The sequence below is a fragment of the Sus scrofa genome, chromosome 12 (genome assembly GCF_054392235.1).
Source record: "Sus scrofa isolate SSC_HxYL_T2T_F1_AM1 chromosome 12, Sscrofa_HxYL_maternal_Yorkshire_Landrace_v2.0, whole genome shotgun sequence".
Lineage (NCBI taxonomy): Eukaryota > Metazoa > Chordata > Mammalia > Artiodactyla > Suidae > Sus > Sus scrofa.
The window spans coordinates 4,983,837-5,006,283 of record NC_139394.1 but is presented as its reverse complement, the minus strand read 5'-3'; the positions used below and the strand labels follow the sequence as shown (position 1 = coordinate 5,006,283).

At 56.2% G+C, this 22,447-nt stretch overlaps 1 protein-coding gene, 1 long non-coding RNA gene and 2 other non-coding genes across 12 annotated transcripts; 3 read left to right on the top strand and 1 right to left on the bottom strand.

The window, feature by feature from the left end:
* The first annotated feature begins 120 nt into the window (after positions 1–120).
* On the top strand, positions 121–5,293 carry LOC100517116 (uncharacterized). Of its 2 annotated transcripts, none has more exons than XR_014820775.1 (6): positions 121–205; positions 738–816; positions 1,271–1,328; positions 3,044–3,146; positions 3,270–3,338; positions 4,644–5,293. It is a non-coding gene; the product is annotated as an uncharacterized LOC100517116 (long non-coding RNA). The 2 variants fall into 2 exon arrangements; XR_014820776.1 differs by having other exon boundaries at positions 1,271–1,363.
* LOC146398002 (small nucleolar RNA R38) lies at positions 1,117–1,194 on the top strand. Its single transcript, XR_014822125.1, has one exon. It is a non-coding gene; the product is annotated as a small nucleolar RNA R38 (small nucleolar RNA).
* Positions 2,806–2,888, top strand: LOC146398001 (small nucleolar RNA R38). The gene has a single exon (XR_014822126.1). It is a non-coding gene; the product is annotated as a small nucleolar RNA R38 (small nucleolar RNA).
* A 17-nt stretch (positions 5,294–5,310) lies between the features above and the next one.
* ST6GALNAC2 (ST6 N-acetylgalactosaminide alpha-2,6-sialyltransferase 2) lies at positions 5,311–21,944 on the bottom strand. Of its 8 annotated transcripts, XM_013989864.3 has the most exons (10): positions 21,521–21,944; positions 18,002–18,062; positions 14,638–14,812; positions 13,805–13,973; positions 13,325–13,463; positions 11,731–11,834; positions 11,043–11,129; positions 9,898–9,981; positions 8,061–8,160; positions 5,311–7,125 (listed from the first exon to the last, which is right to left on the bottom strand). In XM_013989864.3, exons 1-10 carry the CDS (start codon positions 21,643–21,645, stop codon positions 6,958–6,960), a joined length of 1,212 nt encoding a protein of 403 aa, XP_013845318.1. In that variant the 5' UTR covers positions 21,646–21,944; the 3' UTR covers positions 5,311–6,957. The 8 variants fall into 8 exon arrangements, 7 of the variants coding, with proteins under 7 accessions (XP_013845318.1, XP_084839880.1, XP_084839878.1 ...); XR_014820702.1 differs by lacking the exon at positions 11,043–11,129 and having other exon boundaries at positions 9,898–10,018; XM_084983754.1 differs by lacking the exon at positions 11,043–11,129 and having other exon boundaries at positions 9,898–10,098; positions 14,638–14,730; positions 17,959–18,062.
* Between the last annotated feature and the right edge of the window lie 503 nt (positions 21,945–22,447).

Genomic DNA, 22,447 nt, shown 5'->3' with positions numbered 1-22,447 from the left:
TGCAGATCCGCGCTGATGGTGCGGCTGTTTGGACTACATTTCCCATCAGCCCTTTCGCAGCACCGCGAGAGCTCCGGCGAGACCGCGGAGACGACCTGCGCTCGGGCGCGGCTCCGCCCTCCTTTCGAGAACCGCCGCGTGGCTGGAGTCATGGCGGCCTCAGCGGTGTCCGAGAAAGGCCGGCAAACTCCTGCCTTTGGCGGCGGTAAGGCTGTGGAGGGGGGAAAACGGGTTCTCCCTTGACACGGAGGTAGCATACGTGGCCTCGCCTTGCTCGAAGGCGAAATGGTGACGCTAAACCAGCTCTCTCCCGCAGCGGGGTGTTGGCGAGGATTAGCTGCGCCCGGGGGCAGGAGAAGGCGCGAGGCTTTATTGCGGAGGGGAGAGGGCCCAAGACCGCTTTTGGCGTCGGCGCACCTCTCCTGGGGGGAGAGGGAGCCTTCCAAGCTGTCCCCCCCCTCCCCGGCCTCACATCCACCCGGTGCCGAGCTTGCAGCCCCAACAGGCCTGCTGGTCCCCAGGTCCCTGCGGGGGGCCTGTTGGCGGGGGCAGTTCTTAATGCCCATGAAGCGGGTTAACGTCTGAATGCCTGACTTCCTCCTGCAGTGCCTCGAGGACAGCCCCCATCAGTTTGTATTTAATTCTCCCGAGAGTAATCGGCGGGCTAGTAAGACCTTGTTTGGGAAGCCGTAGTTTTACAACGACCCTGAGCATGCTCCTGTTTTCGCTCCCCACAGGCCGTTGTGTGGCATCTGCGGCAACGGTGAGACGCAGACCTGCAGGTTGAACCTTAAAAGTGACGAATGGAGCCTTGAAGTGAGTAAGAACGGGTGCAGGCGGGACCTGGGTGGGCACCAGAACTGAGAAAGCGAGGCTGGTGTGAAGGCCTCTCCCACGGGGCCGCCTCACACTTCTGTTCTTAAGTTCAGTTCTGTGAATCTGGGTTGACACTTAGGGGCCTTCTCAGAATCCAGGCCTGAGGACGGTCTGTGCCGGAGTAACTGAGGCCACTAGGTGTCACTGTTTGAAACCAGAATGAATGCTATTGCGCCCAGGGTCCGTGAAAGGGAGGGTTGGAGAGTTGGACGGGTCTGCTGAGATTAGAAATGTTACTGGTTGAGCTGAGGAGGATTTAAAGTTATCCCTGTCTGAAAGGACATCTTCTGTGAGGAGTTCTCATGTGCTGAGGCTCAACTTTTTTAAAGTACCTGTTTTGATCTCAAGATTGTTTCTGTTGGAATGAAATGTGTTATCCGTGTTTCTCTTTCAGATTAAAATGTTGGCTCTAGACTTGAAAAAAGACCCATGAAAACCGTCATCCGAAAACGGTGAGTGTAAGGATCTTCGTGATGAAATCTTATGTGTAAGTGGTATTATTTTTTGTTCTTTGTCAGAGTCGCAGGGGTCATGATCCCTTTAAGTATTAGTCTCTCAGATTTCAGGGATCTGTGAGCCTCCCGGGATTGTTACTGTCCGGATGAGAGAAGGAGTGCGGAACTGTCTGCAAGGCCCCATTGCCTTGTCTCACAGGCAGTGTCGGTTACAGCCCTGTGTGAAGTTGTTGTTTTCCCCGTGCTGCTCCTGGGTAAGCAGCTCAGTGAGTTCGCTTGTCCAGTTACACAACTAGGTTTTCCTTTTTTTTTTTCTTCGCTTTTTAGGGTTGCACCCACAGCATATGGAGGCTCCCAGGTTAGGGGTCGAATTGGAGCTACAGCTGCCGGCCTAGCCCACAGCCACGGCAACGCTGGATCCTTAACCCACTGAGCTTGGCCAGGGGTCGAACCTGAAACCTTAAGGTTCCTAGTCGATTCATTTCTGCTGCACCACGACAAGAACTCTTTTTTTCTTTTTTTAATGGGCCGTGGATATATATCCAATTGATTTTAGTGAGTGGGAGGGGCCATTATTTTTATTCAATATATGTTTTATTGAAATGTGATTGAACAGCCAGTTAGTTAGACCAGTTGTTCTCAACCAGGGGCCGAAGGTGCTGCTGGGATCCTCTAGATGCCCTAGGAGTCCTGCAGTCCACAGACAGCCCCCCTACAAAGGGCTGCTCACCCAGAATGTCAGTAGGGCTGAAACCCTTGTTTGTGAAAAAGAGGCGTGGTGCTTTTGAAACCTGGCTGTGCCTCAGAACCACCTGCAGAGTTAACACATACAGGTTCCTGGTCCCCACCTCCAGCCATCGTGAGAAGAGATGGCTCTAGAGTGTAGAGTGCAGCCCGGGAGGGGTGTGTGGCCGTTTAAGAGGGAGGATGGAGGAATTCCATGATCTGATCTATTTTTAGCTCAGGGATGTTTATTACAGCAAGATTACAGTACTGGTTATTTTAAGTAGTTCTTAAGGCAGGTCTATAATCCTGTCCTAAAGAACTGAAAGCCACCTGGTTGCTCTGCAGGGTTGTTTTGCAGAGGTGAGTGGAGGCGCAGCGACCTTGTCCGATGTCGGTTGCTCTCGACATCAGGTACTCTGTGCACAGGCCTCCAGCCTGAAAGGAGGGGTCTGCGCTGTCTCGGGTGTTCTCCTGACACTAGGAAGAGCATCTACACTCTGTCCTCGGCTGCGAGACCCTTCGTGCCGAAGGAGACCCTGGCTTTAGATGGGCAGGAGCTGTCCGTGTGTCAAATCTAGGACACTGGCTCCAGCCGAGCGCCAGTTAACAGTTTCACCCTTGAGGGAAAAGCACCTGCTAATGAAGTGGGTAAGATGGTGAGTTCCCGGAGGAAAGAAAGCAGAACTTGATAGGAAAATGTAGTTTGCGTGTTCTCTGGATGTCTGCCGTGGGCTGGCAGATGGGGGAGCTGAGTCTGTGATGATTGAAGTTATCCCTGTCTGAAGGCGCTCAGAAAGGCCTTTCTGTGGAGCTGGGATGTCTGAGACTCGGTTTCCCAGATTTGTTTTATGGAAAATTCAGGCCTGCTTTTCTCAATTTTTTTTTTTTTTTTTTTTTGATGGTGGTGGTTTTTTAAATGCCTAATTTAAAAGTGAGAACCTGTATCTCTTCTTGAACGGGTTTTTTTTGCAATTTATCTTCACCAGGTACAGTGTCAGCCTCAGTTTGAGGCCGAAAAGGAAGCTCCGGAAGAAGACGCTGGCAGCAGTACCCCGCTGGCTGCCCTGGACCCAAGGCAGAATTTCCCTTGTGCGTGTAATTGGAGAGGCCTTTGGAACAGGCTTGGGAGGAGTGTGCCTGGTTCCCCTGCCCTGGCTTTTGGGTTGTGCTCAGTGGCCTGGAGGCTTTGACATAGGTTGTTTTCTTTGCTAGGTGTCTGCAGTGTGAGGCAGAACGGTTTTGCCTGGAGCAAGTGAAACGATTCCTCTCCTGCTGTTACTAGTAAGCTTTCTGTTTCCATCTTACGTGTCCCGAAGCAGCCCCGAGCAGCCCCGCAAGCCTGTGATGGCTGGTTATCCCTGTCTGAAAGGCTCGACTGAGGGAGAAAATCTGTTCTGAGGCTTCAGGGTTTGGCGCTGTGCTCTTAATGGCAGTCGAGGCTTAATAAGGGGTCAAGTCGAACGGATTCCAGAGGGGATTGCGCTTACCCTGCTGAGACCCTGGTCCTGGTGCACTGTCCCTCTGAACCTTAAAGACAAGTGCCGCCACTGCCCTGTCAGGCTCTAGGTCCCCCAGTTTAATGGCTCAGAGGGCACAGGCTGTTAGGGGGGCAGAAATGGGCAAGTGGCCTGGATTTGGTTTATGCTCTTGTTGTGGGATGAAAAGAGTGCTTGTCACACATTTCAAGAAAATGAATGGGCTCTTTGAAACAGCCAGGAATGGCCGACGTATGCCCACTGTGGCAGCGAGACTGCTCTGGCATTCTGACCTCTTGCCCCCTCTACCACATCCTGACCTTCAGAAAAGGAGGGGTACCATGGCACTGGCAGAGCCCTTTGGCTTCCTGGGGCTTTGCCAACACCAGGGAGCTCTCCTGCTGTTGGCGCTCCCAGAGTGGCATGACTGGCAAGGGGCGGCAGCTTGGGCAGCAGGGGGCTGGGTTGCCCAGTACGTGAGCGAGAGAGTAGCAGAGTGGTGCTGGGCTGGGATGGTGTCTGGCCTTGTTTGCATTTAAATGCCAGGCTTGACGTGGACACATTCTTTCTTTTCTGTTGAAATTGGGGAGCGTGTGCAGCTCTTATGTCCAAGGTCACATATTTGTTCGGTCAGTAAGGAAGCTACATTTAGGGTGAGATTTAAAGAGCCTGAAAACTGGACCCGTAGCTTAAGGCCTGAGGTAAACCAAAGTGCGAAAGGACGTGTGAGTAAGTGGGGACGTCTGCCTGCTGGGGTACGGCTGGCTGCGGAGGGGGCTTGACTGCTCTGTGGGACGCACGGGAACCTTAAGTCTCTCATCCAGAGGGGGATCGATGTGACTGTCCCAGGACTTGATGGCTATCCTGTACTGGCCACTGGCCGGACTCTGCGCCCTCAGCCCTGAACCCCAGAAAGGAGCGCTGGACCTACATGCCTGCACTGAATCAGTCTGATTGTGCCTTCCACACACACGCAGGCCTAATGATGGGTTGCTTGGAATGAGTTCTGGGATCGCCGTTCTCTAAATTAGTTTTTTCTTTCAAGTTAACCTTCACTTTTGAGTCAACCTAGTTGGCTGTTGCATCAAATGATTCTTCTTTGGTTTTACAGGTTATCTCCCTGTGATGCCAGACGGGATCAGCACAGCCCCAGGAGCTAGTTGCTACTGCCTATAAGATACCCTCCCCCACCAAAGAGAATCATTTAAGGGTTTAGGAGTTGCTGTTGTGGCCCAGTGGGCTAAGAACCTGACATAGTCTCTGTGAGGATTCGAGTTTGATCCCTGGCCTTGCTCAGTGGCTGGGCATCCAGTGTTGCCCTCATCTGTGGTGTAGGTTGTGGGTAAGGCTTGGGTCTGGCGTGGCTGTGGCTGTGGCGTGGGCTGGAGCCTCCAATTCGACCCTTAGCCTGGGAGCTTCTGTGTGCCGTGGGTGCGACCCTAGACAGAACATAAGAGTTACTTGAACTTCATCTTTGGGAGTAGTCAGAGACATTTTATCTCGGAAGATCTTGGGCAGTTAGTGAAATTAGGTAGAACTAAGAACATTCAGAACAACACGGTTTAGGTGTGTTGAGGTACAGCTCGCGGTGCTGGGACTGCAGCGGTGGTGAAGCGAAGGGATTGTGAGATCAACGTGTTGGGGGGGGGGGGAGACTAAAGGGAAACAGGTGTTTAGCCGGAGAACGCGCTCCGTGGATTTCCTATCAAGTCAGTGGTCTTGGGTTTAACTTTGAAACAAATAAAAATTTTTAAAAACTGAGTTAAGAGCACTGTGGATTTCAGCTTGAGGCCTATGTCAAAGTTTTATTCTGTGACATAGCACGTTCTTATGTGAAGGAAGGATTCAGAGACTAATCCTTCAGAGAAGGATGCTCTCGGTTTTACGTTTTCCCCGAAGTGTTTTTATACCCCCTCGAGTGGGTTGAGGGGTTTTGGTAACTACAGATGTCATGGGAATAGGGAAAGAGGATTGACAAAGAGTCCAGGCATTGGGAAGCTGTGCCCTCTCAAGTTGCTGCTTGAGTTGAAGCCTAAATGTCCATTCTGTTAATAAGTCTCTCGATTAGTAAAGTAGCTGTATTTTGATTTCATTTCTCTTATTAAACATGCTGATAGGATTATTCCTTTAAAGCCACACAGGGGCCGGATTTGGGGGTGAGGGACTCTTGCAACCAGCCCAGTGGAGACATCCCCCACCCCTTTTGCTGTCTTGCAGGCTGTTGCCACAGACTAGGCATCAGGACAGTAAATCCCAGATTTGCCTAAGGAGCTGCCTAAGTAACGTGGTTTACACTTGCTACAGAAGCCCCCATGGTCTAAAATAAAACTGCCTGTCAGCTCAGATTATTGAACCCATGATCAGCAGCCCATAGTGAGGGCTCATTACCTGGTAATGTCATCCTTTTGGTGACAAGGTGGTAATAGCTCTCCAGTGGGACTTTAATCAGAGGCAAGTAGCCTTCTGCACAGTTGACTTACATCAAATACCAGAACCTTCCTGTGGTTCTTAAGGGGGTTTTTTGGTTTTTTGTCTTTGAGGGCCGCACCCACCACATGTGGAGGTTCCCAGGCTAGGGGTCTAATCGGAGCTACAGCTGCCTGCCACAGCCACAGCCACGCCAGATCCGAGTCACGTCTGCAGCCTACACAGCTTGCAGCAACGCCGGATCCTTAACCTGCTGAGGGAGGCCACGGATTGGACCTGCAACCTCATGGTTCCTCGTCGGGTTCGCTTCTGCTGCACCACGACGGGAACTCACTTTGGTTCTTGAATGCTGAATGCTCCATGCTAAACATCCTGCATGGTACACACCTTTCCCCAACACACAGAGACAGTGGTCATCCATTTATGCAATTACCTAGTTGCAAATCACATTCTGCCTCTTGTGCTCCCACTTTATCATGGGGCAGAAGTAAGACGGTCCTCTTCTCGGGCTGTTAAGACATGTCCTTGAGTTTGTGAGGCTGGATGTGCTGGTGGGAGGATTAGGGCTGGGAGTGTGCATGTGCTTCTGCTTCATCTGTTACCTGAGACCCTGATTCCTGCTGTCACTCAGGGCCAGTGCTGCCTTGGAAATGCTTAGCTCCGGAGTGCCTCTGCCTGTGCCTCATGCCCACGAGGGCCACAGTCTCATCTTGAGTGGTGTCTTGCGGCAGAGCAGTCAGTCCATTGTTCCTTGACCGGGTTGGGCTGTCTCTCTCAGACCAGAGGGGAGTCTTGGGCCAAGGACAAGGTGGGATGTCCCCGAGACACGTTTCAGTGACAGTTAGAGATCCACTCTGTCCTCTGGAGGGGAGAAGGATGTTGAAGATGGTTGGAGCCCTTCAGGCTGAAAAAAACAAGCAGGCAATTTTGGCCACTTGAGGGGCCAGGGGCCACAGCTCTGCAGGAGCAAAGATCTTGGGGGGGTGGGGGCCTCTGGGTCAGCGCTGGTACAGCCAGAGGATGCCGGCCTCATGCAGGTCCTTCCACAAGGTGGCTTCCAGGGACAGGTCGTGGTTCACATAGAATATCAGCGGCTTCTTTATTCGCTCGAAATAGTGGTCAGAAAATTTCCAGTAGTTGCTTGTGATGAAGCCATAGGCACTAACCTGGACAAGGACAGTCACTGATTTAGCACTTACAAGGCCTCTAGTAGTGCAGACTCCTGTAAGGTGACATGAATTCAGGAAGCCTCCCCCCTCCCTAGGTGACTTGGTGAAGATGCGGGCAAGCAGCAATCCTCACCTCTGGCACTGTGCTCTTTCTGCACCTTCTCTGACCCCAGCCCTAGAAATCCTAGGTAGATATTACCTAAACGTGTGTGTCCAGTCACAGACTGGTGAGTAGCTGGGTTGGGTTTTGAACTTTTGGTCTGTGACACCAAAGTCGTCGTCATTAAGCTCAAGACGGAGGCAGAAAACCCCTTACTACCCTGTTCCATCAGGGACGGCGGACAAGAGACTTGCTACAATCGGGAAAAGGAGACCAGCGCCCTGAGTAGCCTCCTGCTCTTGTGCTGGATTCAGCGTGGGTCACTTTCCTTGGCAATTGCTTCTCAACCTCTCTGTGTGGCTTATGTGGGCACCACCCCATCAACAGTGTCTCCTACAGTGATTTCAGAGACTCCGTGTATGGAAGGCCGCCCACCTCTGTTCTAGAATGTCATAAAAATACATCCCTGCTCACCTGTTTTAAGAAGATTTTGCTTTCCCAAGAGCAACTGGGTAACACAGGCCTCAGCATGCAGAGCGGCTGCCCTGGGCCAGAGCAGGTGAAAGAAGCAAACCTGGGGAGGGTGGCTTGAGAGGAAAGGCAAGGCTGCCCCAGGAGACTGTCCTGCAAGGGGCCCTGGAGAGCACTTCCCCCAGCCTGTTCCTTAGAATAGATCACTCCTGCAGTTGGAGATCTGGTGCCCCACAGGCTACAGGCCCGGAGTCCCAGGTCTTAGCTGACAAGCCTCATGTGGGGGACATTATCATGGCTCAAGTTGAGTTTTGTGCACACCTTCTCTGCTGCTGTGGGCTCCTAAAAGAAGCTCTCTTACCTGGTCACAGGTATGCAGAGCTGTCAGCAGCATGAGGGCCCCAGTACTAGGCATATATAGGTCTCCAAATTTTGTATTGATCAACTTGGACTTCAGAAACCTAGAAGCAAAAAGAGGCATCACCACTCAAGACTTTTGGCGTTCTCGTGGCTCAGTGGTTAATGAATCCGACTACGAACCATGAGGTTGCGGGTTTGATCCCTGGCCTTGCTCAGTGGGTTAAGGATCCGGCGTTGCCGTGAGCTGTGTAGGTTGCAGATGTGGCTCGGATCCCGCGTTGCTGGGGCTGTGGTATAGGCCGGCAGCTACAGCTCCGGTTGGACCCCTAGCCTGGGAACCTCCATATGCCGTGGGTGGGAGCGGCCCTAGAAATGGCAAAAAGACCAAAAAAAAGGAAAGAAAACTCAAGACTTTCTTAGAGTCACTGTCGTGACTCAATGGAAATGAATCTGACTAGTATCCATGAGGACGCAGGTTTGATCCCTGGCCTCACTCAGTGGGTTAAGGATCCCGTGTTTCCCTGAGCTGCGCAGATGCTGGCTCAGATCTGGCGTTGCTGTGGCTGTGGTGTACACCAGGGGCGGCTGCAGCTCCGATCTGACCCCTAGCCTGGGAACCTCCACATGCTGTGGGTGTGGCCCTAAAAAGACCAAAACAAACAAAAAAAAACTCAAGACGTTGTTGGCCTTACAGACTAGCTGGATGGTTGTACCCTTACATCAAGTCAGGCGGTTTGGAAAACAAGCATTTCTGGCCAATCTACCCCCTATTTGGGAAGAGACTAGATGAACTACATGCAAAAATCTTTGGTTGAAATGACACCTTAGGCAACGGGGTGAGAAAGGAACAGCCCCTTTTAAAGCTGCACCAGTGAGGCCCTTCCCCATTCCTCCCACTCCCTGGAAACAACGCCTAGGGGGTCGGTGGCCTGGTTATTTTACCAGCAGCCTAAGTTTCTGCTTCCACACTTTGGCCAAGCAGGAGCCATATATGAGGCCAGAGCACACAGGTCCGGTGACAAATCACTGGTGAGATGGTGCGTGTGTGTGCATGTGTACTGCATTCAGTGGCCCCCAGGCAGTCCTAAAGGGAAGCCACGGATTGGGGACCACCAGCCTGGGCCTCAGCCCTGAATTCACACATCGCTTGGCTTCTCAGCCCCTTCTGGTGAGTGGTCTGCAGTCTGTCTCCCAGACCTGCTGTGTGTCTAGGGATGCTGGCCTCCAGGCCTTTGTAGGGTCCTTAGCTGTGCCACTGCTGACACTTTGGGCAGAGTTCTCTGTTGTAGGGACTGGCCTCATGGGATGCTCAGCAGCATCCCTGGCCTCTGCCCACTAGTGGCAGTCACGCTTACCTAGTGACAACAAAAAATGTCTCCAGACCAGGACAACTAACTGTCCAGGCTCCTGCTGAGAACCCCTAGCAGGAGGGAGGGGAGGAGAGGGGCTTGAGATCTGAGGGCACTTGTTCCCCAGGCTCCTCCCAAGGTGGCTCTGCATAGGCTGTTTGGGCTTGAAAGTGATGCCTTGGCTTGTACTAGGCCCACTCCTATTGTCCCCCTATACCTGCTGATGCCTTGTGAGCGTCCTCGGGTTAACCTCCTGCTGAGTTCCCTGTCCATTTCCTGTCTACCAGGACTGATGGACTCCCCCCCCCCATCAAGTCGCTTATTAAATAAACTAGTAAGTGAAACAGTGTAAGTCTCCAAGGCGTTCTTGGCACTTGGCTTGGGTGTGGGTTTCAGCGTGGGGGCTGGAGCAGTGCTGGAGGTGGGGGTGCAAGTGGGAGGCAAGGGGAGCTGTTCCCCAGGCACACCCTCCCCCCGCACCTGACCTACCTCTCTCTCAGGTAGCTGATGAAGTCTGGATGGAGTAGCTTGAATTTGCTGGCGGAGGCTTCTGGTCCAAAGTAGGTCTGCGGCCTAGGACCCACGATAGAAGTGGACAGAGCGGCCAGGGCTGTCGTACGGCCCGGTGGGGAGTGAGGAGAGGGGGAAGGCGCTGGGGCGGCGGCGGTGGATGGACCGGTAGGGACGGGGCTGGGAGTAGTAGCGCGAGAAGGGCGTGTAGAAGGTGGCGGGCAGCACCGTGGGGACCACGTGTGGCTTCCCCCCCACCAGGAGCTCGGGGGGCGGGGAGTAGGAGAGGGAGGAGGGGGGCGTGAACAGAGCGGGAGGAGTGGGGTAGGAGCTGTGGACCCGGGGGTAGTGGGGAGGGGCTGGGAGGAGAGGGAAGTAGAGAGACTTGGGGGGCGTGCGCTCGCGGGTCCGGGGAGGGCAGGGGAAGGCGCAGGGGAAGCACTGGTTTTGGGGGAGCGGTGATGTAGGAGGCTGGAAAAAGGGGGGCTCCTTCAGGAAGCGGGGCACATAGGGGGCGATGTAGGACGGGATGCCCCGAATGGGCCCAATGTAGGAGATCGAGGAGGCAGGGCTGTGGGAGGGCGACCTGGCGCCCGGCACCGGGGGCGTCTGGGAAGAATTTCGAGACAGGGATTTTAAGCCTGATTGGGAGGGAGATTTGGAGGTGGGCGGAGTGGCGTTTTGGGCTGACGCTCGAGGCTGGATGTGCGGGCTGGGAGTCAGGGAGGAAGCCCTGGAAGAGGGCTGTGAGGCACTCGGGGTAGCGGGGTGAGAGGGCGGGCGGGAGGAAGACCCCCGGGTGGGGGATGGGGAAGGGCCTGAGCCGCCGGAGCTGGCGTAGGGCTGCGGGTTGACGTGGTTGGATCGGGACTGGGAGGGGGACTGGGTGGGGGACGGATTAGGGGTATGGGAGGGGGAGTTCATTGGTGTTGGGGAGGCTTTTGTCCACCGGGTGTCTTTGAGCCAGCCCCCCCAAGAGCCCAGTCCCGCCTGTGTCACAGAGCCCACCCTCCTGACCAGCTTCCGCACTGTGAGCTAGTGTCAAGCATTGTTGGGTAATCAGGAGGGTGGGGGTGGGGGTGGAGCTGGCCTGGTCTCCGAGGACTTAACCCCTAAGGACCAACCAGAAGCTGGTGGGCAGGTACCCTGGGGTCACCGAGAGAGGAGGGCTGGTCATTGTGGCCACAGGCATGACATAGATTCCCAAGGACCTGACTGAGACAAGAAATGGTCTCAGCACCAAAGGAAGAAGGTTCAGATGAGGCCAGGACATGGTTCAAGAGAGCTGGACGTAGGCCTGCTGCCACCAGGAAGGTGGGGGAGAAAGACAGAGGGCCCTTTGTTCCCACTGCTCAGGACACTGGGCCCACGTTGCCTGCTCTCTCGTTTCATGGGCAGTCTTGGGAGGGTGCCCGCCAGGATGAGTGGAATGGATCCTAGCCCCCAGACACAATGTGCTCAACAGGACAGCACAGCCAGCTGCGGACGGGCCCTGCCGATGCTGCCAGCTGGGCGGCTGGGCTGGTTATGGGGGCAGCAGCCCCAAGCTGAGCGGCCAGGCCTGCCTGCTCCATTTAGAAAGGAGCCCCCTGAACCCACATGCCATCTTATCAGGAGGGTCCTGGGGGACCAGCAACGTTACCGGGTCTCTCCTGGGGGTAGGGAAAAAGAGCTTAACCCCCCAGTGCTCTGTGGAATTCCTGGGGACTTTCTTGCTGCCCTCACCCACCTTTCCCATCCGACAGGGGGCCCTGGGAGCAAGGGGAGCCCGCCACAGCACTGCCATGTCCTGTCCCCCGTGTGGCTCCTCACCTGTCCCCTTTATCATGGCCCTCGGGGACCGGCACGCCCAGAATGGCCGATCTCAGCATCACGTAGTCTCGGATGTCCGAGGGGATGAAGATATAGCGCAGGTCCTGTGGGGCAGCAGAGAGACAGCCCCGGTAGAGCAGGACCAGGACCACGTCGAGCCCCTGCTCAGAGTGGACGGCCCTCCGCCCAGTCTTGCATCTGCCCCCAGGGGGCACTTCCCTGTGCGCCTGTAATTCCCACTTTTCAGGGACCTGGTGGACTCAGCACCCACTCACAAGCCCTTTGATGCTCCTGCCCTCAGGAGGCGAAGCTCACTGCCACGCCCTGAGTGTGGGCTAGACTTAGTGACTAATGAATGGGAATTTTCTGATGGACAGAAAAAAGAGGTAGGAAGGCTGTGTGACCTTGGAGACCAGGTCAGAAAAGGCACTGGAGCTTCCTTGCTCTCTGGGACCACTCGCTCTGGGTGGAGCTGGCTGCCCCGTCTCAGGGACTCTGTGCTACTGATCTTGTCTCTGATCTTGACTCTGGCCCCAGCCAGGCCTTCTGATGACAGCGGCCATCAGTCCTGTTACCCCTGCGAGACCCTGAGCTGCTTGGAGTTCCTGATCCAATTAAAACTGTGAGATGGTCCATCTTTGTGGTGTCAAGCTGCTAAGTTTGGGGGTGACTCATGATGCGACTGTAGACTCCAGGTTCTGTGGCTACACCAGAAATGAAGCTGCTTCATTGGGTTCCATCCCAAGCTAAGCCAGGCCTTTACCGGTGCCTGGACACTGTCGTTAGGACACTCCTCAATTCCCTGTTCAGAGGAGGAAGCTTCTAGAACCTCGAGCACCCGAGAACCCTTATCCTGGGACCTCCCCGCTGCACGTGGTTACCACCCGCTCTAGAAGGGAAGCTCGGCGTTACAGCAACTGGGAGTGGCTGAACAACCCTGGAGGCGGCAGGCATCCGGTTCCCCATTAGCGAGCTCGGAGCACGGTCCTCAACCTCTCTGAACCTCGGCTTCCTGCACAGGGCTGCTGGGGGCCCATGTCACGATTCTAGCGGGCAGCGTGGGGAGAGGGAAACAACCCGAGGCCTGGGCTCAGAGGGGCCTGGGTTTTGATGATTCTGGGGGGTGGGCCTGGTTGGAGCCGCTGCCCATCTGGAAACAGGCTGCTGGGATGACTGCTCAGCGCTGGGAGCAGAGGAGGCCCTCGGTACCTCTGCTCCCGCCTTGGGGGGTGGGGGAGTCTGGATCTGAATCCGCCCCGCCGCCACCGCCGCTTTGCTGAACGGAGGGGCCCTGAGCCCTGGTGCCCGCACCAGTAAGAGGAGCGGGGCTGCCGTGGCCTCTCCCAAGTGCCTGGCCCTCCACAAGCCTTCAGCAAACATGACCCACTCCTGCGCCTCTCCAGAGCTGTCCGCAGCTGCCTGAAACCACGGGACACCGTCCCTGCCCAGATCCTCCTGCTCAGGGGCTCCGTCCTGTGGGCCCAAGGTCCTGGAGCCACCTCCCTCTCCACTGGGCTGGGGCTTGGGGACCGGGTAGGTCGGGAAACAAGGGCGCCCATGGTCGGGGGCAGCGGCGTGCCCCTCAGGGCCTCACCTGTCCCTGCGGCACGGAGGTGAAGCCCAGGTGGGCGTAGGCGAGGAGGGAGTTCTTCATCGTGTTCACGGTGAAGCCGTAGAAGGAGATCTTGGTGCCCACGTCGTCCTCGAAGCCTCTGGTCACAGCACCGTTGAGTCTGGTCCCAACGCAGGCCCGTCAGCCCGCTTCGGGCTCCAGGCCGCCGTGGGCTTCCTTCCACCGCAGGGTCCTGCCCCTCCCCCTGCCCACGGCACCCCCAGTGCCCGGTCGCCAGCCCCATCCCCACGCCTCCAGACCCCAGGGGTTGCCCTGTGAGGTGGGCAGAGCTGCCCCTGGCCGCTCCTCCCTTCCGGCTCGCCTTGGCCGTCTTCAGGGCCCCGCGGCCCATCCCGGCTGCTGAGCTGCCTGAGGCGGCTGCTGCCTCCGCCCACGGCCCTCACCCGGGGTGCTCCGGGCTGGGGAGCAGCTCTCCGCCTCCCTGGCCCCTGCTGCACATACCTGAACACGTAGTCGTGGGCATCGATGTTCTGACCCTGGCGGGAACCATTCAGGATGCCCCCGTTCCCCACCACAGCACACCGGATGCAGCGCGGAAGCCGCTGCCTGGAGACGGCGAACAGCCTGGAGCTCTCAGAGCCGTTCAGGAGGCCCAGGGTGGAGGCGATGGCTGGGGGTGCAGGACAGAGCGGGTCACTGGGGCCTTCCCCAGACTGCTCCTGGCATCCCACCTGCCCGAGGCCGGGCACCAGCCCCTCCAGGGGGCGCAGGCGTGGAGGGGAAAGGAAAGTCCGGGTCAGGACAGCCGAAGAGAGGATGGTGGGCGCCGGGCTTGGGTGTGCCCGCAGCCGTCTCAAGAACTCACATAACTAGTTCTCCCAGGACTCTGCATTCCAAAGGAAAAGAATTTGAGGCACACGAGAGGTGAGGGGCAGACAATGCGGACAGTGCCCTGGGCGGGTCCCCACCACAGCCACCGTCAGCAGGCTGTTCGAGGCCCCACAGCCACTGTCCCCTCCCGAATTTGGACACTGGCATCTTTCATGCCAGGGAGGCACCAGGCTGGAGAGAGAGAGCCAAGCCCCTCTCCCTGACCATGCAGTGCTTGCAGAGCCTGGAGTGCTTGCAGAGCCTGCAGTGCTTGCAGAGCCTGCAGTGCTTGCAGAGTCAGGGGGTAGGCCAGGAGCCCCAAGACAGCGGTGTTGAGCGCTGAGGCCCACCGGGGACAAAGGGGCAGGGGGGGGTCCTACATCTTGGTGTCGTGAGGGCGGAGAGGCCCATCCTGCACCAAGGCCGGAAGCAAGAATGGCCTGAGGCCAGAGGGCGCAGGTTACCTTGGCGGGAGAGCCCCTGCCAGCCATAAGGGGCTTTGTGCTGGCCCAGGCGGTCCCAGAGCTCCTGGGTGAAGAGGCCCCCGGACAGCAGCACTGGAGTGGAGAGATCGAACAGGGCCCTGAAGTGGGGGTGCCGCTGAATGGCGGGATAAAGTGGGTGTCGGCAGGATGTGCTCTGTGGGTGAGAAGATAAGAGGGCTGTTCCTGGAAGTTGGGGTGGGTAGGAGCCTCCCTAGGAGCCAGCAGACCCCACAAAAGGCTGGAAGGGGAAGAGCTCCCCTTTCCCCTCCAGACTTGGCCCCCTCTCCCCCCCACCTGCAAGCCAAGCTGGCCTGTAGAGCAGCAGCCTAGTGCGGGTCGGAGGGCTTTCTGGATTTACCCTGCCCAGCCCTTCTGGATGCCACATCTCTGGGGCGTCATGGCTCTGGCCTCCTACTACTTCACCTCACACTTAGGGGGAACTTCGGGGCATTTCCCCACAAATGGTAAGACCTGCCTGCCCGGTGCTGGAGGAGGTCCAGCCTGGGCTTTGGAATCTGTCTGCCTGGATCCAGATCCCAGCTCTGGCAGTCCCTGTGGGAGCATTTGCATGGGGAGAGGGCTGCTGAGAAGGTTTATGACATCTTTCTTCTGGCTGGAGCTGATAATGGGTTGAACGGCGTCCCCCACCCCCCTCAACTCACGTCTGCCCGCAACCTCAGAATGGGACCTCTCCGTGGACACAGGGCCTCTGCAGATGTAGGGAATTGAGATGAGATGGGACAGTACTGAGGCAGGCCCTAAATTCTGTGACTGGTATCCTTAGAAGAGGGCACATGAGATGGCGACAGAGGCTGCGTGATGCAGCCCCGGCCAGGGACACCAGGAGCCACCAGGAGCTGGGAGGGGCTGGGAGGGGATCTTCCCAGAGCCTTCAGAGGGAGAGGGCCCTGCGACGCCTTGACTTTGGACTTCTGGCCTCTGGAATAGTGAGAGAATCCACTTCTCTTGTTTCATGCCACCCAGCTTGGGGTACTTTGTTCCAGCAGCCCTAGGAAAGCATCGAGGCCTAGAGGAGGGGGGGCCATGCACCCAGCAGGTCCCGGCCTGTCTGCCGGCAGCCCCCATACAAGAACCCCAGAATGCGGTGGCCCGGGCAGGGCTCTTCTTTCCACTGATGGGGGCTCTTTGTTAAGCCACTGGTTTGATCAGAGGACAGTGTGGGCAAGGGCTGTACAGTCACTTCTGCTGCTGTGTGACATATGAGGACCTAAAACCACTGCACAAAATTGTGCAGTCAAAACCACAGGGCTGGAGTTCCCATTGTGGCGCAGCAGTTGACGAACCCAGCCAGGATCCATGAGGATGCAGGTTTGATCCCTGGCCTCGCTCAGTGAGTTAAGGATCCAGCATTGCCATGAGCTGTGGTGTAGGCCGAAGACACAGCTCAGATCTGGCGTGGCTGTGGCTGTGGCTGTGGCCAGCGGCTACAACTCCGATTGGACCCCTAGCCTGGGAACCTCCATGTGTCAAGGGTGGGGCCCTAAAAAGCCCCCCCAAAAAACCCCCCCAAAAACAAAAACAAAACAAAACCACAGGGCTTTGGGGAAAAGGGATTAGCCCTCAAAAACTTGGTCAGTGATGCGTAAAATGAGGAGGGACCTAGGAAAGATTGAAGCAGTTTTATATACATTCACTGGCTTTGAGACATTTAAGTACTACTAGAAATATGGCACTTGACCTTGGAAGAGACTTGACACTTGCTGGGGACGTGGGTGTCGGGGTTGGCACCTTGTGCGTTATCATGAAGTGGCGGAAAGCGCGTTACAGCATGCAGGGTGAAGCAGAGGGTGACCTCAAGTGTGCGTGTGTGTGCCTTTTGCGTATTCCTGTGTGGCTTCCTTTGGGGGGGAATGGTTTTTTGCATTTACCAGTGTTCTTGCTGACAAAATATCTGATAAACACACATGAAAATTGTGTTCTCAGATTGCTTAATATATCAGTCTTCATGGAACAAGCTCACATTTTCAAAACAAGCATCAAAGAAGACACTGCACTGATTTCACAACCGTTGTTTAGCTTAGATATGTTTTCCAGGGCCTTCTTTACAAAACTCCAGGAGAAAAACCCTCAGGTCTCTGTATCAGGAAAGGCTGTACTTCCCTCGGACAGCTGACTTGCTTTTGTCTCATGGACACACTGGCAAAGGTTCCTTCTTTGCTAGGGCCACCAGGAAGCTGAGAGCCAACTAGATAGCCCAGCTCTTACACCTTGTGGCATATTTTTCATGCACTTGGCTGACATTGTCTAATTTTCCTACTTTTCTTTTTCCTTCACCTGCTTCTTCGTTTTATTCTTTTTTATGTTTTTGCCTTGTCAAATGTATCCAAAAGCCACCTCAGATCCTTCGCTTAAACTAAGTGAGGACATATGTCAGTTAGCATCACGCAGCTGGAGATGAAAAGGACTTGAGGAAATATAAAGATGACCTGGTCAAGCACTTTTAAGATGCGTGAGGTCTCTCTTCAGCCAGCAGGTCAAGTGTCCACCTGGCCTCTGTTCTCAAGCCTGGGGGGTGGGGTCCCCTACCCTCTGCCCAGGGCTACTTGCTGTCTCTGACAGCCCGGCAGTTCCTTCGTCTTGCATGCAGTGAAATCTTGTTCCCTGAGGCTTCAGTTAACAAGTTCCAGTGGGTCTCTTGGGTGTTAAAAACAACCCTTAAACCCAAATCCACCCAGAACCGCGGTCATCATCCTGTCCAGCGGCGGCGCACAGCGGGGCTGAGCCTGAGCCGCGTGGCCCCCGGGTTCAGAGCAGGCTCTGGGGTCGAGCAAGAGGCTGGAGTCCCAGCACCAGCTCTTCTCCACGTGTGCCGAGAGCAGCGGACCTGACCACAGCCCATCTTACTATCTTGCTGTCTGTAAAAGCCACCTCACTGGGCTACCCATGAGGCCGAAGGGGGAAGGACGCCCTTTCAGGCCGTCATCAGTGTGGCCTGCGACAGAGCAGGGCCCGCGAGGTTCTCACGCACCTTCCCTGGGCTTGGTGCGTACTCACGCCGAGCCGGTAAGTGTGACTTTTCCATAAAGAGACATTTCGAATGTAACATGCACAGAGCTTCTAAAGATACATCAAGACTTCTAAGAACGTTTGGGCTGGCTACACCCCAGGGATCCGTATGGAGTCGGTCTCTGCTGCTGGGCTGCAGGGAGCCCCCGTGGTCAGGTCTGAGGAACCCTGACTGGCCTCGTTCCCCCAGGGGTTCTCGGGGGCTCCCACCCAGCGGTCTCACGAGAAGGCCCTCACTTGCTCTCGTCTTTCCCCTCCTCCCGGCTTGCTCACTTGAGGATGTGCAGAACCGCCGTGGGGTAGCCGGGCCCTGTACCTTGCTCATCCAGAAATTCGATGCCTTGGGTCCCAAGAAAGCTCGAGATGATGTGCTGTTCCTAGGGAGAAGGCAGACGTAAAGCAGGGGTCTGACCTCCCCCAGAACCTGCTGTCTGACTCTCTTAGATGCCGGGGCTGACAACGTCCATCAGGGTCTGACTTTTTTATTTTTCCCTATACTCTGATTTCTGCCCTCCTCTGTCTCTTTCGGCACACAAAATAGTCACATTGCTATGGGCTGCCTAGCTGTAGCAACCCAGAAATCAAGAAGCCCCTTGGCAAGCAGCCGAAATGTGGAATGTATAGCAACGGCGAGATGAAAACATAAGTTTTCTTGTGGTGCAGAGGATTAAGGATCCGGGGGTGTCACTGCTGTGGCTCTGGTTACCGCTGTGGTGCAGGTTTGATCCCTGGCCGGAGAACTTCCACATCGTGTGGGGCGTGGCCAAAAAAAAATTTTTTTAAATTTTTTTTAAAGAAGGAAAGCTTGCCAGCCCCCTGGGCTTGTGACCATCTGAGGGTCTCTCTGCTAAGGCCCCTGAGGCAGGTGCCTTGGGTCCCCCCCAGTGAAGGTGTGGTTGGCCTGGTCCCAGTGCCCCACTTGCCTGGATTCTCCACTGTCAGTCTTTTTTTTTTTTTCTTTTTTTTTAGCCACACTTGAGGCACATGAAAGTTCCTGGACCAGGGATGGAACTTGCGTCACAGTTGTGACCTGACCCACAGCAGTGAGAACACCAGATCCTTAACCTGCTGAGCCACGAGGGAACTCCCCTAAGGTCCTTTTTGGTCCCCCATTGCAGAGATCACACAGCCTCCTCTCACCAGTCAGATTTCCATCCCACCTGCCACCCTGCTTATCCACCTCCTAAGGAGGCTGAGTCTGGACCTGACTCCTGGTGTTTAGCTACAGTGCAAACATCACCAAAGCAACAAGGATGTGGACAGGTTCTTGGGTTGTACTAGATTTCTATTTTTAACTTTTTTTTTTTTTTTTTTTTTTAAGGGCTACACCCACAGCATAAGGAAGTTCCCAGGCCAGGGGTGGGATCCAAGCTACAGCTGCTGGCCTTTGCCACAACCACAGCAACACCAGATCTGAGCCATGTCTGTGACCTACACCACCTCTCATGGTAACACTGGATCCTTAACCCATTGAGCGGGACCAGGGATCAAACCTGAGTCCTCATGGATACTGGTGGGGTTTGCTACCACTGAGCCACAACAGGAACTCATGTACTAGTTGTTTAGAAGATGAAAGATCGGAGTTCCCATCGTGGCGCAGTGGTTAATGAATCCGACTAGGAACCGTGAGGTTGCGGGTTTGATCCCTGGCCTTGCTCAGTGGGTTAAGGATCTGGCGTTGCTGTGAGCTGTTGTGTAGGTCACAGGCGTGGCTCGGATCCAGCGTTGCTGTGGCTCTGGTGTAGGCCGGTGGCTATGGCTCGGATTCGACCCCTAGCCTGGGAACCTCCATATGCTGCGGGAGCGGCCCAAGAAATGGCAAAAAGACAAAAAGACAAAAAAAAAGAAGATGAAAGATCTAAGAAATAGCAACAACAACAACAAAACACAAAAAGACAAAAAAAAAAAAAAAAAGGAGTTCCCGTCGTGGCGCAGTGGTTAATGAATCCGACTAGGAACCGTGAGGTTGCGGGTTCGGTCCCTGCCCTTGCTCAGCGGGTTAAGGATCCGGCGTTGCCGTGAGCTGTGGTGTAGGTTGCAGACGCGGCTCGGATCCCCCCCGCGTTGCTGTGGCTCTGGCGTAGGCCGGTGGCTGCAGCTCCGATTCAACCCCTAGCCTGGGAACCTCCATATGCCGCGGGATCGGCCCAAGAAATAGCAACAACAACAACAACAACAACAACAACAAAAGACAAAAAGACAAAAAAAAAAAAAGAAGAAGAAGAAGATGAAAGATCTTTTGTGTGTTTTTGTTTTTTGGTTGCACCCACAGCCCAAAGCATGTGAAAGTACCCAGGGATCAAACCTGCACCACAGCAGTGACCTGAGCCACAGTAGTGATAACGCTGGCTCCTTGACAGTTTAGGCCACCGGGGACACTGAAAGATTTTTTTTTTTTTTTTTTTTTTTTGCTTTTTAGGGCTGCTCCCGTGGCATATGGAGGTTCCCAGGCTAGGGGTCCAATTGGGGCTGCAGCTGCTGGCCTACATGACAGCCACAGCAACATCAGATCCCAGCCGTGTCTGTGACCTACACCCCAGCTCCCAGCAGTGCCAGATCCGTAACCCACTGAGTGAAGCCAAGGATCAAACCTGCAACCTCATGGTTCCTAGTCAGGCTTCTTAACTGCTGAGCCACAAGGGGAACTCTGAAAGATCTTTTAAAAAGCTTTGTTGCAGTATAATGGATGTTTACTTTAGCAAACTTGATATGTATATGTTTATATTAGTTACCTTCAGTTGCTGTTCATATGCATTTCAGAGTATCTTTACACAAAACTTGACAAGGATCCCCTTTCTTAATACCCTCAATCCTTTTCAGCCCTTCTCCTTATGCAGTTTCTGACACCAAGGAGATTAAGTAACTTCAGGTATCACTGGCTGGAGCTCCTTTTGTTTTAAAGGGACTGGACTGATAATCAGTTGCAAGCCTGTTTCATATTGTTTTGCAACTTTGGATGCCCTTTCACCTTGTTTCCCTAGAGCAGATACTAATTTTGCTCTCATTGGTTGTGCCTGGAACCAGGACTGGGCTGGTGGGAAAGCAGCTGGAGGGGAAAGCCCGGGCCCAGAGGCCTCCACACGAGGTGCCCTAGCGGCCTGACAAACCCAGACTCTGGGCACAGCTCGGTTTGCCCTCCAGAAGTAAAGCTAAATCCTTTCGAGGTTTCTTCGGTAATTGGAACCATCACCTACCCAAGGCAGGCTCTCCAATGAAAGGACGGTGCCCAGGGTCAGCGGGAGGCAGTGGAGCAGAGCGCAGGAGGCGGCTCAGGGAGGGGAGTTTGGAGGGAGCCCAGAACGGGCCCTTGTCCGCCGTTTCAATAGATCGAGCCCAGGCTGAGCTTACCAAAGTAAACAGCCGAGCAGAGCGCGGGGAGAGAAGGGAGCCGGATGTGGGGAGGCCAGAGACCAGGGCCCGTGGGAGAGGCGACCTGCCGCAGCGCCGCTGCGGAGCCCGCCAAAGTTGGAATCGGAAGCCTGGGGTCCCAGCCCCCAAAATAGAGTCTGAACAATGTGATGTTGGCGAGAGAGAATTTGTGGCAAAAAGGAGACTGTTTTTATCTGATTCGGATGTCCCAGCGAAATGTGGACGATAGGAAGGGTTTCTAATCAGGGCTGGAGGGAAGTTAACGCCAGACTCGGGAGCGGATCGCTGGTGCCCACAGCCCGAGGTCCCTCTCGGACCTGGCAGAGGCTGTGCAGCCCGGGCAGCACGAGTTTAACGCCGGGGTGAAGGCTCAAGGCGCTGGGAACAGAGGGCCGCTGTGCCCTTGAATGGGCGTCCTGCGCGTCCCCTGCGCCCTCCCCGACGGGTCCCGCGCGGCAGCCCCTACCTGGCTCCGGACCTGTGCTCCGGGTACGACTCCACCGCCGAGGAGTACAGGGCGACGAAGATCCCCGAGCAGGCAGCGGTGAGCAGGAGCAGCAGCCAGAAGAGCGGCCCGCGCGGGAGCCCCATGCAGCCCCGGCCCGCGGGCGTCCGGTCGGCCGCTGTCCCGGGCGGAGGGGAGAGACCCGGGTGGCCGGGCCGGACTACCGGAGTCGGCCGGCCCCGCGGCGCCTCTCCGCCCCGCCGCTCCCTCTCTGCCTGCGCGGGGCCGCCGGCCGCCGCCGCCGCACCCTCGGGGGCTGCGCGGCGGGTCTCGGAGGCGAGAGTGCGGCCCCGGCGCTCGGAGCTGCCCGCGCCCCTCTGCCGCTGCCCTCTGCCCGAGGGGCTTGGACGGCGGGCGCTCCCGCCCGCGCCCAGCCCAGGACGCCGCGAGCCGGGGCTGGGCAGGGCGCTTTCCGGTGCCGTCAAGGGCGGGCGGGCGCGCGCGGTCCGGGGGCTGCGGGGCGCGGGGAGACGCCGCCACCTGGCGCGTGGGCTGAGCACTGCGCCCTCCCGGGTCCCAGCCCGCGGCTTCCCGCCGCCCACGAGGCCCTTTGCCGGGGAGGGGGGCGGGGTGGAGGCGCAAACCCCAGCGGCTCAGACCCGGGGTGGAGCTCGAGAGGACGACGGAGGGGGTCTGTCGGGACGGGATGGGTGGGGGCGCTGAGCTGTTTACCCCGCTCTTTTGGGGACTGGCCAGGCTCCCCAGGCGTTGCGTGCCTGTGACCTCAGCATCCCAGAGACACCTGTAAGGTGTAGCAGGGGCTGCGCGGTCGGGAAGGGCCGGGGCGCTCGGCGCTCATGCCTCGAAGCGGGGGCCGCCTGGGGAGTGAGCAGTCTAAGTAAGACACCGTAGTCTCCAGTGGGCAGCGTCCTGGCCTTAGACGTCAGA